The 14,191-nt window shown below is 41.5% G+C and overlaps 1 protein-coding gene across 3 annotated transcripts in view; it reads left to right on the plus strand.

The window, feature by feature from the left end:
* Positions 1 to 14,191, plus strand: part of TUBGCP4 (tubulin gamma complex component 4) — a 40,001-nt gene that overhangs the window by 24,730 nt on the left and 1,080 nt on the right. For all 3 annotated transcript variants that reach the window (XM_037054463.1, XM_037054464.1, XM_037054465.1), the window contains 8 exons: positions 2,499 to 2,549; positions 2,947 to 3,052; positions 4,818 to 4,925; positions 5,369 to 5,507; positions 10,160 to 10,337; positions 11,295 to 11,429; positions 12,840 to 12,956; positions 13,575 to 13,714. In XM_037054463.1, coding sequence (XP_036910358.1) covers positions 2,499 to 2,549; positions 2,947 to 3,052; positions 4,818 to 4,925; positions 5,369 to 5,507; positions 10,160 to 10,337; positions 11,295 to 11,429; positions 12,840 to 12,956; positions 13,575 to 13,714 — 974 coding nt within the window. The remainder of the gene's footprint in view (positions 1 to 2,498; positions 2,550 to 2,946; positions 3,053 to 4,817; positions 4,926 to 5,368; positions 5,508 to 10,159; positions 10,338 to 11,294; positions 11,430 to 12,839; positions 12,957 to 13,574; positions 13,715 to 14,191) is intronic.

Genomic DNA, 14,191 nt, shown 5'->3' on the forward strand with positions numbered 1-14,191 from the left:
TGGCTCCGCCCCTCTTACCGTCCCCGTTGAACGGTTAGATGTAGTCGGACTTCCGTATAATTCAATTTTCTGTCCTTTGGTTGTGTCTTTGTTTCTCCAAACCTTTGTTGTATTCAAACTTGGTTGTGGGAGAAGGCACAGTGTTTCCACCTATGCCTCCATCTTGGCGGAAGTCCTCTCCTTCATTGTAGTTTTAATTTTCATTCCCCTGATGACTAATGGTGTTTTTTTTTTAATATGCTTATTTGCCATCCATGTATCTTCTTTGGCGAAGTGTCTGTTTAAATCTTTCATCCAGTTTTATTGCTTCTGTTTTGTTTTCTTACTGTTGGGTTTCAAGAATTCTGTATTCTAATTATAAGCCCTTTATATGGGACTTACAAATATTTTCTCCCAGTCGATGAAGATTTTTCATTTTCTTAACACTGTCTTTCAAAAAGCAGAAGTTAATTTTTATTAAATCCATTTTATCAATTTTTATTCTTTTATGGTGCTTGCGCTTGGCATTGTACCTAAGAAACCATTGCTTACAAAGGTCACAAAAGTCACCAAGGTCAAAAAGATTTTCTCCTTTGTTTTCCTCTAAAAAATATGTAGTTTTCAGTTTTACTGTTAGGTTCGTGATTATTTTTATTTAATCTTTGTTATGTGGTGTAAGGTATGAATCAACTTTTAATTTTTTGCATGTGGATATCCAGTTGTTCTAGCAACTTGTTTTTTTATTATCTTTTGTGTATTTATATTGCTACTATCTGTACCTCTTTAAGTTTGTTTATCAAGAATATTTAAAATTTTTGATTTTTTTCTTAGGTCAGATTTCCCAGGAAACAGATTCTGAGACTAAAATTTGGTAGGAAGGAGTAAGGGAAATGGGATTGAGCAGAGAGAGAAGGTAAACTGTGATGTAGTTGCAACAGAAGCTTTGGCCAATCCCATGCTGAGTTCTGAAGCTAGAACGGCCCTTCAGAGGTGTCCCAAATTGAGGATCGAGGGCTGTGCCATTGTACATCATGAATGTATGTTGACTTTTTATCAAATGCTTTTTCTGCATCTATTGATGTAATCAAATGGTTTTTACTTTTTGATCTGTATTAAATTACACTTATATTTAAATTTTTAATTTTTGAGATAAAATTCACATAACACCATTTGAGCCATTTAAAAGTAGTATATGGTGATTTTTAGTGTATTCACAATGTTGCATAATCATCACTATTTAATTTCAGAATATTCCCATCTCATGTATATTGTTTACTTTAAACTACCCTTTCATGCCTGGGTTTAACCCAACTTGGTCACGGTTTATATTCTTTTCAAATATTGGATCAAATATTGGATGTGGACTCTCCTCAGGGAGAAGAACCATTGTTAAGGAAGCTGCCTTTAGCCAAAGGCAGTTTCTGGAGGCCTAACATCAGGCAATACTCCCAATAGCTGGGGTAATGAATACCTCAGTCTTACAGGGGACATATGGGTGACACACTATAGATCCACTCTGTTCTAAAACTTTTACTTCACATGGTGTGTCTTACTTAGTCTGTTGTATTTCTTTTACCTTTCACACATCTAGTTATTTTGACCTGTGTGCTTGTATTTCCCCAGGGGATGTCAGCTACTATGCCTATTAGTGTGCATTAGAGAAGGGCCAACAACCAGTTCTTAATCTATGTCAGTTCCAGTAAGAGAGAGGAAGGGATGAGTGCCAGGGATTCTGCATACCCTGAATCAGTGTTAATCACTTCACTGAACAAACTCTTGTCACGATTTTGTCTTCGATACTGGTAATGGTTAGGCAGTTGATTTCTGTATATTAATCCTCAACACCTCGCTGAATTCTCTTACTAGTTTTAATAATCTGTGTATTAGTTCTCTCAGACTTCCTATGCAGATATCATCTGTTAATAAAAAGTTTTATTTCTTCCTTTCCAGTAATACATATTTTTCCTTATCTTACTGCTTTGGCAAAGTATTTAATATAATTTTGAGTGACTTTAAAAGAACTTCTTAAGTTTCACCATAAAATAGGTTGTCTGCTGTGGGTTTCTGGTATATACACATTCTAAGAATAAATTTCTTCTATTCTTTGTTTTTTTCTAAAATCATGAATGTATGTTGACTTTTTATCAAATGCTTTTTCTGCATCTATTGATGTAATCACATGGTTTTTACTTTTTGATCTGTATTAAATTACACTTATATTTAAATTTTTAATTTTTGAGATAAAATTCACATAACACCATTTGAGCCATTTAAAAGTAGTATATGGTGATTTTTAGTGTATTCACAATGTTGCATAATCATCACTATTTAATTTCAGAATATTCCCATCTCATGTATATTGTTTACTTTAAACTACCCTTTCATGCCTGGGTTTAACCCAACTTGGTCACGGTTTATATTCTTTTCTCAATACATTGCTGGATTTGGGAAAAACCATTTTTTTTACAGAAATTTTCATTGTAATGAAATTTTATCTCTATTGTTGGTTCTTTTCACAGCATCTCTGGAAACTGATGGTGGAAGAATCAGATTTACTGGGTCAGCTGAAGGTAATCAAAGTGACGCTCGCTGGTGGGCAATGACTTCATTCTCTAACCTCTCCTAAAACAGGTTGCCTATACCCAGATTTCTCGAGTACCTGATACGTCGTCCTCAGCCAAGTGTGCCAACTCCACCTAATCCTACAGATTTACTACAGTATGAAACTTTAGGTGTTAACTTTCTTCTGGCATAATATAACTGTGTTTTCACTGAATAAATGATAACAAAGACATACCAGACATCTTGCTGTGAGGGATTGCCAAGCTTGCCCCTTTGAAATGCCAAAAGCCTATTTCCTTTTGTAAATTAGCTCAAACTGATGAGATTTGGAAATTATATGTGTAATTCCAGTAAGCTCGTGGCCCTGCTAGATTACCAAGTTGTAAATTGAAATTCTTTCTGCAGATCATTAAAGACTTTTACCTTCTGGGACGTGGAGAACTGTTTCAGGCCTTCATTGACACAGCTCAACACATGTTAAAAACACCACCCACTGCAGTAACGGAACATGGTAATTGCCTGTGGGCCTGAGAATTATCCACTTACTCAATGTGTAGGGTGTTTCTTGGCTGCTCCTGGACCACTTAGGCTTGCTCCACATCAGAGCAGGCTGGTGAGTTACAGAGCAGTGTTTCCAAAGAAGGAAAGCCTTTCAGGTCAGTTTCACACTGAGGTCACTGGGAGTGGCCTCTTGACTATGGCCTTTCCTGGAAGAGTTGGTACAGGCCTTTAAACCAGGTATTTTATCTCATCAGATTACAGCCCTAGACTCTTTCTGGGACATACTGGAACTTATTGCCGCTTACTGTATTAAAATTCTTTAGGTTGTGATGATGGATGCTTCATCTGCACTAACCTAGATAGAAAAGGGAATATATTTGCTATTATATTCCTAACTCTACGGGGATGGGGAATAGCTGGGCCTCAGAACAGCTGAGTAGGGGCTTCAATTCTGCTAGGATTCTGTCTTACCATATCTTTTCTGTGCCTCTTGTATACTCTTTGATGACCTTTCATTCCCATCTGGAAACATGGCCATTTGCTCCTAGGATCATGCCTCACACTGTCTACTGGAGGAGCCATACCTGGTCTCCCTGGTAGCAAATTAAAAGATGTCAAGGAAAGGGTTTTGATTAGCCTAGTCCAGATCATATACCCATTCCCGGATCAAAGAGGGTAGACAGTAAGGTGTGCCTGCTTCCGTAAAGTGTTTACCTTTGACCAGTGGGAATGTCAGAATGACCAGCAATTCTCACAAAGAAGAACATAGCCATAGGCAGCATAGGTTTGAATTTCAAACTATATTATGAAGTTGCAGTAATTTAAAAAGTATGGTACTGGCATAAAAACAGACACAGAGGACCAGACACAGAGGACAATGGAACAGAACAGAAAGCTCAGAACTAAATTCTGCTAGGTCTATAAGGGTGTCTTTGGTCAGCCTTAAAGTGGCTTGGTAGTAGGTAAAGAATTTCTACATATGTCATCCTGTCAGGCATTCCCACTGAAACTACATGATGGGAGTTAGGTGAGGATGAGAGTAAAAAAAAGGGAAGAAAATGGGGGGAGGGGAGTGAAGACAGCATTACTATTTTTCTGGCTCTATAAAACAATAGGTGTAATATTTACCCAGCAGGCAGATACCATGAACATGAAAACAATAGATATCTACTATACTAACACAGGACATTTTTGGTTGCAAATATCAGAAAACCCATTTCAAACTCACTTAAACAAAGGGGAAAATAATTTATTGATTCTTATAACTGAAAAGATCAGAGTTTGATCCAGTGGCTCCCATGACACCGTGAGGACTTGGTGTCATTCCATCTTTACCATTGCCTTTCTTCTCCAACCTGTTCCATATGGTGGCAGATGGCCTCCAACAAAGCTCACATGCTTTTGCCAAGTCCCTGTTTATCTCTCTCTCACATACACACATTAAAAAACTGTACTCTTTCAGTCTGAATAGAGCCTCTTAATTGGCCTGGCTTGGGTTACGTTCATAGCCCTAAACAAAACTCAGGGTAGAGTATTACATTCCATTTGATCATGCCTGAGTCACCTGCCAACCTATAGGACCAGATATTGTCAACTACATGGACTGTACTGGGCAGGGGTGATTCTCCAGGGAAAATCAAGGAGGAGCACATGCTAGTCAGATAAAAGCAACCGTCTACTGCATCCTATTGTGTTAGGCAGGCTGGGGAGAGGTGGAAGGCAGGATGCGTTCTGTAGCTAAGCATTCTTGTCAACCTGTGTGTTCCTTCTTGCAGATGTGAACGTGGCCTTCCAACAGTCAGCACACAAGGTGTTGCTAGATGATGACAATCTCCTTCCTCTGTTGCACTTGACAATTGAGTACCATGGAAAGGAGCATAAAGGTTTGCCTTCTTTCTTGCATCTTTCTGCTCCTGTTGATCATCATCTGTTTTCCTATTTCTGCTTCCATCCACCTTCACAGAAACCATATCATTTTGGACCTTAGAAACTGGCTAGCCCAAACTTTATATGGAAGAAAAGGGAAGGAAGTCCAGAGAGGCTGAGTGAGCTGCCCAGGCTGTGGTTTTTGTTTTTGTCATGTCACTGGAATTGTCTGTTTATGTCAAGCCACTAAACTTTAAGGCTGAAAAAAAAATCTCTAGAACACCTGAGAGAACTTCACACAGACATTTCCTTGCCTCTCTAAATCTCCTTTCGGTCCCCTTTATGCTCTGACACTGTAGGCTGAGTGAGTGTTCATATCATGAATGCCGTTCAACTGTTGAAGCTCTGGTTCAAGTTTAGTACAGTCTAATCTAGACACCCTTCCTTCTCTTCTTGACAGATGCTACTCAGGCCAGAGAATGTCCTTCTCGGGAAACTTCTCCTCGGGAAGCCCCTGCTTCAGGCTGGGCAGCCCTAGGTCTTTCCTACAAAGTGCAGTGGCCACTGCACATTCTCTTCACCCCTGCTGTCCTGGAAAAGTGAGTATTTCTGAGTTTTCCACAGGTAAATATGATACACCTTACTTCCCAGCGAAGAAAACAGGAACAGAATTGGTGGGAAAACAGCCACCAGAATAGCTTTTCAATAGTCTGTAAATCAGAGGTTTGAAACTCAAATGCTTTCAGGAGCTGGACAGAAAACATTAATTAACAAGTGAAGCCACAGACGTGAGACAGTAGAGTGGTGGACACTGGAATAAATGAGAGGTTCAAACCCTTAAAAGCAGGAGAGAGGTTTTGGTTTGGTTTGGTTTGGTTTTAATGGCAAAATAACAAGCAGTTCAGGCTGCCAGCTTGTGACCCCTGGGACATGCATTCTCTACCACATTGAGCCTGGCCTTTCATAGTTCTATCAGACTGACAAAGTTCCTCCCCAACTTTTCTAATTTCTTTATATATTTGAGGACACTTTCTAGGCTTCAGTGTTTGTTGTGGACTTTAGCTGCTGGGGAGAAGATCACCTTCTTATCCTCAGGGAGAGGCAATGGGGGCAGCCAAACTGGGTGAAGTAAAGAGCGTTACACCAATGTGCTAAGACTCTTGGATCAGCCTCGGTCTTTACTCTGGGAGCCTGCCAAGTGCTGTTGCCCAACCCCATCAGGACCTAATGGCCCTAAACCAGAGGGAAACTAGGGCTCTAGAGAAAAGAAGCAGGAGAAGTATACTTGGCTGCTAGTGGCCTCTGAAATCCATCCCCAAGCCATTTTGGGAATGTCCCAAGTCCTTGTACAGGTTCTGGCACTGGCCCCTGGCCTGGTCCCTGGATGGGAGCTGTTATGCTTAGGCTAAAGGAATTGAGAAGGGGGAAACAAGCCAAAGGGCTTCTCTTAATCCTCCCTCTCCCTTTTCACACCCCCCTTTACTTTTGAGGAGAGAGAACCTTAGGATATGAGAGACTAGGCATAAACTAGGAAAGATAGGGCTTGTTTCAGGGAGAAGATTCTGTGGCAGGTTCAGAGCCCACAGCCCTAACAGTGCACTCATCTCTTCACTTGATATGCTGCTCTTAATATGCTTCAAGAAATCAAACTCAGAAGTATTTTTAACTTTCTATTATGAAAATTTCCAAATATAAACAGAAGTATAGCCTATAATGAACTTCCATGTAGGTACTATCCAGCTTCAGTAACCAGCAATATTATGGCACTGGCTTGTTTTATAAATTAATTTATCTATCTATCTATTTGCTAGAGCCTATAAGCAATCCCAGATGTGTCATTTCACTCCATCACTATGCCATTCAAAAAGGCTTGTTTTTTTTAACATAACTACAATGCCATTATTGTGCCCAATAAAATTAATAATTCCTTATTATCCGCTATCCAGTCCACATTGAAATTTCCCCAGTTATCTGAAAGTCTTTTTTTGCCCTGGCTGTGTAGGTCAGTTAGAATGTCATCCTAATACACCAAGGTTGCAGAATCGATACCCAGTCAGGGGCACATACAAGAATCAACCAATGAATGCATACATAAGTGGAGCTACAAATCGCTGTTTCTCTCTCTCTCTCTAATCTAAATAAATAAATAAACAGTTGGGTTTATTCAAATCAGAATCCAAACAAGGCATACTATTTTCAGTATGTTGTTCCATTAATAATAGATCATTTTTAGCCCTGACCTGTGAAGCTCAGTGGTTGGGTGTTGTCCCACAAAGTGAAGGTCGCTGGTTAAATTCCCTGTCCGAGCACATGCCTGCATTGTGGGACAGTCCCCAGTTGGGGTGGATGCAAGGGGCAACCAATTGCTATTTCTCTCACAGCAATTGCTGTTTCTACATTGGTGTTTCTCTCCTTCTCTTTCTCCCTTCCCTTCTCTCTACAAATAAATAAGGAAAACTTTTCTTGAAAATAGGCAATTTTTTATTTTTTTATATTTTTTATTGATTATACCATTACAGTTCTATTCCCCCCTTCATTCCGCTCCACCCAAAAACTCCCTCCCCCACCATTCTCCCCCCTTAGTTTATAACCACGTGTCTCAAGTTCTTTAGATTCTATATTTCCCCCACTATTCTCGCCCTCCCCCCTATCTATTTTCTACCTACTGTCTACCTATTTTCTGTACCTTCTCCCCACTTCTCCTCCTCCCACTCCCCTGTTGCTAACCCTCCATGTGTTCTTCATTTCTATGGTTCCACTCCTGATCTAGCTGTCCTCTTGGTTTGCTTTTGTTTCAGGTGTGGTTGTTAATAACTGTGAGTTTGCTGTCCTTTCACTGTTCATATTTTTCATACTTTTTCTTATATAAGTCCCTTTAGCATTTCATATAATAAGGGCTTGGTGATGATGAACTCCTTGAACTTGACCTTATATGAGAAGCCCTTTATCTGTCCTTCCATTCTAAATGAAAGTTTTGTTGGATAAAGCAATCTTGGATGTGGGTCTTTGGATTTCATGACTTGGAATACTTCTTTCCAGAGCCTTCTTGCCTGTAAGGTCTCTTTTGAGAAATCTGCTGACAGTCTGATGGGAACTCCTTTGTATGTGACTGTCCCCTTATCTCTTACTGCTTCTAGGATTCTCTCCTTCATTTTAGTCTTGGCTAATGTAATGACGATGTGCCTTGGTGTGTTCCTTCTTGGGTCCAACTTCTTTGGGACTCTCTGAGCTTCCTGGATTTCCTGGAAGTCTATTTCCTTTGCCAGATTGGGGAAGTTCTCCTTTATTATTTGTTCAAATAAGTTTTCCACTTGTTGCTCTTCCTCTCCCCCTTCTGGTACCCCTATAATGCAGATGTTGGAACGTTTAAAGATGTCCTGGAGGTTCCTAAGCCTCTCCTCATTTTTTTGAATTCTCATTTCTTCATTCCTTTCTGGTTGGATGTTTCATTCTTCCTTCTGGTCCATTCCATTGATTTGAGTCCCAGTTTCCTTTCCATCGCTATTGGTTTCCTGTGCATCTCCCTTCATTTCAATTAGTTTAGCCTTCATATGTTCCTCTAATTTGTGACTATAATCCACCAGTTCTGTGAGCATCCTGATAAACAGTGTTTTGAATTGTGCTTCTGAGAGGCTGGCAATTTGTCGGTCGCTTAGAGTTATTGGCTCTGAAACTCTGAGTTCTTCTTGTGCCATCTTTTGGGCTGTTCGTGCCTGTTCGGTAGCAGGATCGGAGCCCTAGGTGTTCACCAGAGCAGGGCAACTAAGTCGCTGGGTTGTGACACTGTATATGTGGGGGCGGGGTCAAAGAGGAGCAATGGCGTCCCGTCTTCCGCCTCCCACCGCAGCTGCCACCGTCACCAGGGCCCGCGAGTTTCATCCCACTGCACGCGAGTGTGCCACTGCCATCAGCCCTCCACCACTGGGTTTGCCCTCTGGGGCCTGTGTGGTCCGTCTCACTGTGTGTGAATGTGCTACCGCGGTCAGTCTGCCCCACACCCTGACTGGGTCTGCGCGCCTAGGTCGGGGGATCTTTCCTGCCCGACCCTGCTCCGCTGCTGGCTCCGCCCCTTACTGTCCTGGTTGAACGGTTAGTTGTTGTCGGACTTCTGTATTATTCAATTTTCTGTTCTTTGGCTCTTTCTTTGTTCTCCAAACCTTTGTTGTATTCAAACTTGGTTGTGGGAGAAGGCACAGTGTTTCCACCTATGCCTCCATCTTGGCAAAAATAGGCAATTTTTAAAAAGCACGTTCTACCAGGAATCAGCTGCGCTTCCCATGTGTCTTTTTAGTACAGGCCTCAACATTCAGCAACTGGCCCCTGAGTTTCCTGTGAGGGGATCTCAGTGAAAGGAGCCCTCAATTTTATTTTCTCTTTGGGCTTCATGGACACAAAATCAGATTAACAGAAATCCTTGGTTCCTAACATAATTCTTATGGGTCCTTTCCCATAAGACTCTCCTTTCCTTCTAAACACACACACACACACACGCCATACTACTACTTCCCAGCACAAAAACTACAACAGTGACAATAATGTCCATCTACCTATGTGGACCTTCCCAGTTCTGCCCTTTTGCCTCCCACATCCCAAAGGGACCAGTATCCTAAATTCCATGTTTTTATATATATATAAAATATATGTAATATGTAAAAATATATATATTTAAAGATTTTATTTTTAGAGACAGGGGAAGGGGGGGAGAAAGAGAGGGACAGAAACATCAGTGTGTGGTTTTCTATCACGTGCCCCCCGCCACTGCTGACCTGGGCCACAACCCAGCCATGTGCCCTGACTAGGAATGAAACCAGTGCCCCTTTGCTTCTCAGTCTGGCACTCAATCCACTGAGCCACACCAACCAGGGCTATAGATATATATTTTTATAACATCTTTATATATATTCCCCCAAAGTATATATTTCCCAAAAGTATACTTTTTTCTATTTAGTTGTTTTAAGCACTATGAGAAGGCTATGGGACTATATGTGATCTTTTAAGATTTATCTTTTTTATGCAGAATGATATTACTGGGAGTCATTTTGTTGGGTTGTACAGCTGAAGTCAAATAGATGGCTATGTAATAGTCCATCATATAAATAAACCAGTTTTATCTCTTTACATGTCTAACCATTCTTACTAACTTCCTGCCTTTTTGAGGAGGGGCTAGTGGCACAAAGTCCTAGGGTCTGTCAAATGGATGGGAGCAGGGAGTGAAATTTTTATCTTGCATAGCCTGATGTTTCTGTCCCAGGTACAATGTTGTTTTCAAGTACCTACTGAGTGTGCGCCGGGTACAAGCTGAACTGCAGCACTGCTGGGCCCTCCAGATGCAACGCAAACATCTCAAGTCCAACCAGACGGATGCAGTCAAGTGGCGCCTAAGAAACCATATGGCATTCTTGGTGGATAATCTTCAATACTACCTCCAGGTCTGTGCGGGCAGATGAGTAGAAGGAAGGGGTATGAATAGAAGTCCAGGACACAGGCAGGAGTCATTGAAGAGGGACTTCAATCCTGCACTTGGTGAAACACTGGGGGTTTGAGAAAACTCGTGGATTATATCACTAGGCATGTTTCTTGGAGGTGTTTTAGAGGAAAATGAAAATAAATAATGGAGGAAGAGGGAGGGTCCTTATCAGCAGTACAGTATTTAATTATTGTTGACTTGACCCTTTTTAAAATGATTTTTTATTGATTGATTTTAGAGAGAGAGGAATATTATTGCTCCACTTGTACATTCACTGGTTGTTTCTTGTATGTGCCCGGACAGGAAGTCAAACCTGCAGCCTTGGCCTATTAGGACAATGCTCTAACCAACTGAGCTACCAGCTAGGGCTTTGACCCTCATTTTTATAGTTTGCTGTAGCTTCTAGAATCCTATAGGACTTAACCAAGTCAGTCAGTGGAGGGGATGTGGCATGAAGGGATTGGGTTAGGGCAGGGAGTGGGATGCTGTATCTGCTAAGACATTGGAGGCTGTTAAGAATTAGACAAATAGTCCTGGCTGGTGTAGCTCAGTGGATTGAGCACAGGCCTGCGAACCAGAGGATCGCGGTTCAATTCCGTCAGGGCACATGCCTGGGTTGCAGGTCAGTTCCCTGCAGGCCAACTCCCAGCAGGGGATGCATGAAAGGCAACCATACATTGATGTTTCTCTTCCTCTCTCCTTCCCCTCTAAAGATAAATAAATAAAATCTTAAAAAAAAAAAAAGAATTAGGCAAATAACTTTATACAATGCTAGGTCTATAAGGGTATCTTTGGTCAGCCTTAAAGTGGCTTGCTTGGTAGTAGGTAAAGAATTTCTACCATATGTCATCCTGTCAGGCTGTCCTTGAGTGCTCAGAATATGCAAGGTGCTAAAATTCTTTGTGTAACTATCTATCAGGTAGATGTGCTGGAGTCTCAGTTCTCACAGCTGCTTCATCAAATCAACTCTACACGAGACTTTGAAAGCATACGATTGGCTCACGACCACTTCCTGAGTAATTTGCTGGCGCAGTCCTTTATCTTGTTGAAACCAGTAAGTAGGACTTGTTGGTTTCCTCAGACTGCTTCTAGCCTATTCCCTTAGAGCTGCCAGGATATGGAACTATCATTAAGTAACTGTTCACTCTGTTTTGAGACATTTTTAACAACTTATGAAGTAAAACAAAAGGGAATATAAATGTTTTTGAATTTCTGAAATGTATCACAGGATGTGGCGAACAGCTAACTGTAGATGAAAGAATTATGTGCTTAAACCCTCAGAAGGAAGGATTTCAAGAAATTTTAAAAACCTTTCTCACACCATAGAAAGACCAACAAAAATTTGCATGTGGAACTAACTTTCCTAGCAATCTTTCGGATAAGGCTCAACCAGTTGTTTGAACGTTGGTCTTTCAGTTTTCAACTGGAATAGTGTTTCTCTCAATGTGTGTGTGTGTATATATATTACACATATGTATGTATGTGTATCTCCTTCAGGGAGTTACCCTCAACTCTGGGTCCACGGGGAAATCATCTGGGAGGCTTAAAAAATCTAGGACCCAGAGCACTTAAATGAGAGTCCCTGGAGTGGGACCCAGGTAGCAGTATTTTTTCAAGCTCACAAGCTGATTCCAATTCCAGGATACAAAATGAGATTAAAATGACCCCCTGTAGTGTCTACTGTAACAGTTACACTTCATCTCTGATGTGCGCTGTCATTCCGCAGTTGTGCACAGCACAAGTGCTACAAACTTCTCTTTGGTTCTGGTATTTGGACTATTGTTTGCTGCACTGAGGAGGAGTGAGTTATATAAACACCACTCCAAAGGGTTCAGTGAATTGAAAACAACCAAGAACCACTGTGGCAGGGGTGTCTGTTTGCCATGAGTGCATCCATAGGTAAAAGCAGAATCTCAGAGCAGGTGGTCACCACTAAATATTTATTAGAGTGCTTACTGTATGCAAGGCACTGGGGATACAAAGAGGTATAAGTCATGGCTCTGCCCTTAAGGAGCTCACAATCTAGTTGGAGAAACAGGACATACATACACATACAAATCAGTAACAACACAGGTGCGGTGAACAAATGCCAGGTGAATAGTATAGGTAATATAGAGGAGAAAGAATTAGGTCACTAAAGGCTATGGTGGCACAAGGGAACAACACTGAAAGCAAAGCTCAAGGCAGGAGCACACACAGTGGGTCCAAGAAATGGTGATTAGTGTAATGCGGCTAGAGTGGAGATTTTGTGCAGGGGTGACTAAGCGTACAACGGCTTCTTTGCCAGGAAGGGGAGGGCTTCTTTTACACGTGTTGCATTTGGAAGGGTTGGCAAGACTTGCACGTGGCATTGTCTCTCCTGAGGTCAGATATACGGGAGCATGAGAATAAGTTAGCTCTTATTTTCCCAAATCTTTAATTTCACAGATCTTTTTCCTAATGCCAGCTCTTATTTCCCGGGTAGGTGTTTCACTGCCTGAATGAAATCCTGGATCTCTGTCACAGCTTTTGCTCTTTGGTCAGTCAGAATCTGGGCCCACTGGATGAGCGTGGGGCTGCCCAGCTGAGCATCCTGGTGAAGGTGAGTTTGCCTGGCCAGTGCAAGTGTGCAGCCCTGCCCAAAGGGTACAGGTGGTTTTCCCAGTGGGGAACTGTATCTTTCCCTCTGAGGTAATAAAACATTTCCTCAGTATTTACACACAGAAATAACAAGATACAAATTTAAAATACTGGTATCAGTTGATTTTGAAGCAGATAATTATGTTGACGCCTCAGTGTTCAAATATAGTTCAGCCCCGAATAGCTTATTCAGCCCACCAAATACGAATTGGCTTTGCTCTCACTTTCACATATCCAGCCTCCTTCCTTAAACTAACCCCATCTCATTGAGATTACAAGTATCTCCTGTAACAAAAATGCACAGACTCTCCCCAAACCCAGTACCTGACAATACATTAATTTGACACCAGTTGCTAAATTCCTACTGAGAATGAGAGTACTACATGTAGGAAGTCTTGCATTCTATAGACTTGGTACTAAGAAGTCCTTCTAGGAGCCAGTAGAAATGGGAAAGTGGGCAGACCAGGTGGTGCTGTAGAATTTTGAGCAAGGCTTTTCCAAGGAACACCCCCTTCCCATGTCTCCACGTGGATAGTTGGTGAGTCAAGAAAAACGACAGCTTGAGTCCTTCTCTCTGCAGGGTTTTAGCCGCCAGTCTTCACTCCTATTCAAGATTCTCTCCAGTGTTCGGAATCATCAAATCAACTCAGATTTGGCTCAGCTGCTGTTACGACTAGATTATAACAAATATTACACCCAGGCTGGTGGAACTCTGGGGAGGTAGGAACAATCCTTGGGGAAATCACTGGACTGTGTGTGTGGCTTTTATAAAAACGAGTTGTAGAATTCCAAAGCTAGAAGCAGATTTTAGCCATTATCTAGTCCACATACCCTGATTTTATAAACAAGGAAACAAAGGCTCAGAGAGATAAAGGGCCATGTTTGATCATCTTTAATAATTTTAATTGATTATTTTCCAGTAAAAGTCATCATCATAGTAAGATACGAAACTCCTGAGGCTGAGATGGGTTTTAAGTTCTCCCCTAGGTTGTTTTTACTGTGCGGGGAGGCAGCGCGGCTTCAGTTCCCAGTTTGGACCTTAACTAGTTGTGGAGCCACAGACACCCTGCCCTGCCTGGCAGGTCCACAGCTTCTGTCTCTGAAAGGAGGGGATGGCCCCTTCTAACTCTGAACTTTTTAAATCTAATAGTGAGATTCAGCCGTTGGCTTCTCTCAGATGTCTGTCCCATTTTAAAA

This window comes from Sturnira hondurensis, unplaced genomic scaffold, assembly GCF_014824575.4.
Source record: "Sturnira hondurensis isolate 20B ecotype Veracruz unplaced genomic scaffold, ASM1482457v3 Scaffold0008196, whole genome shotgun sequence".
NCBI lineage: Eukaryota > Metazoa > Chordata > Mammalia > Chiroptera > Phyllostomidae > Sturnira > Sturnira hondurensis.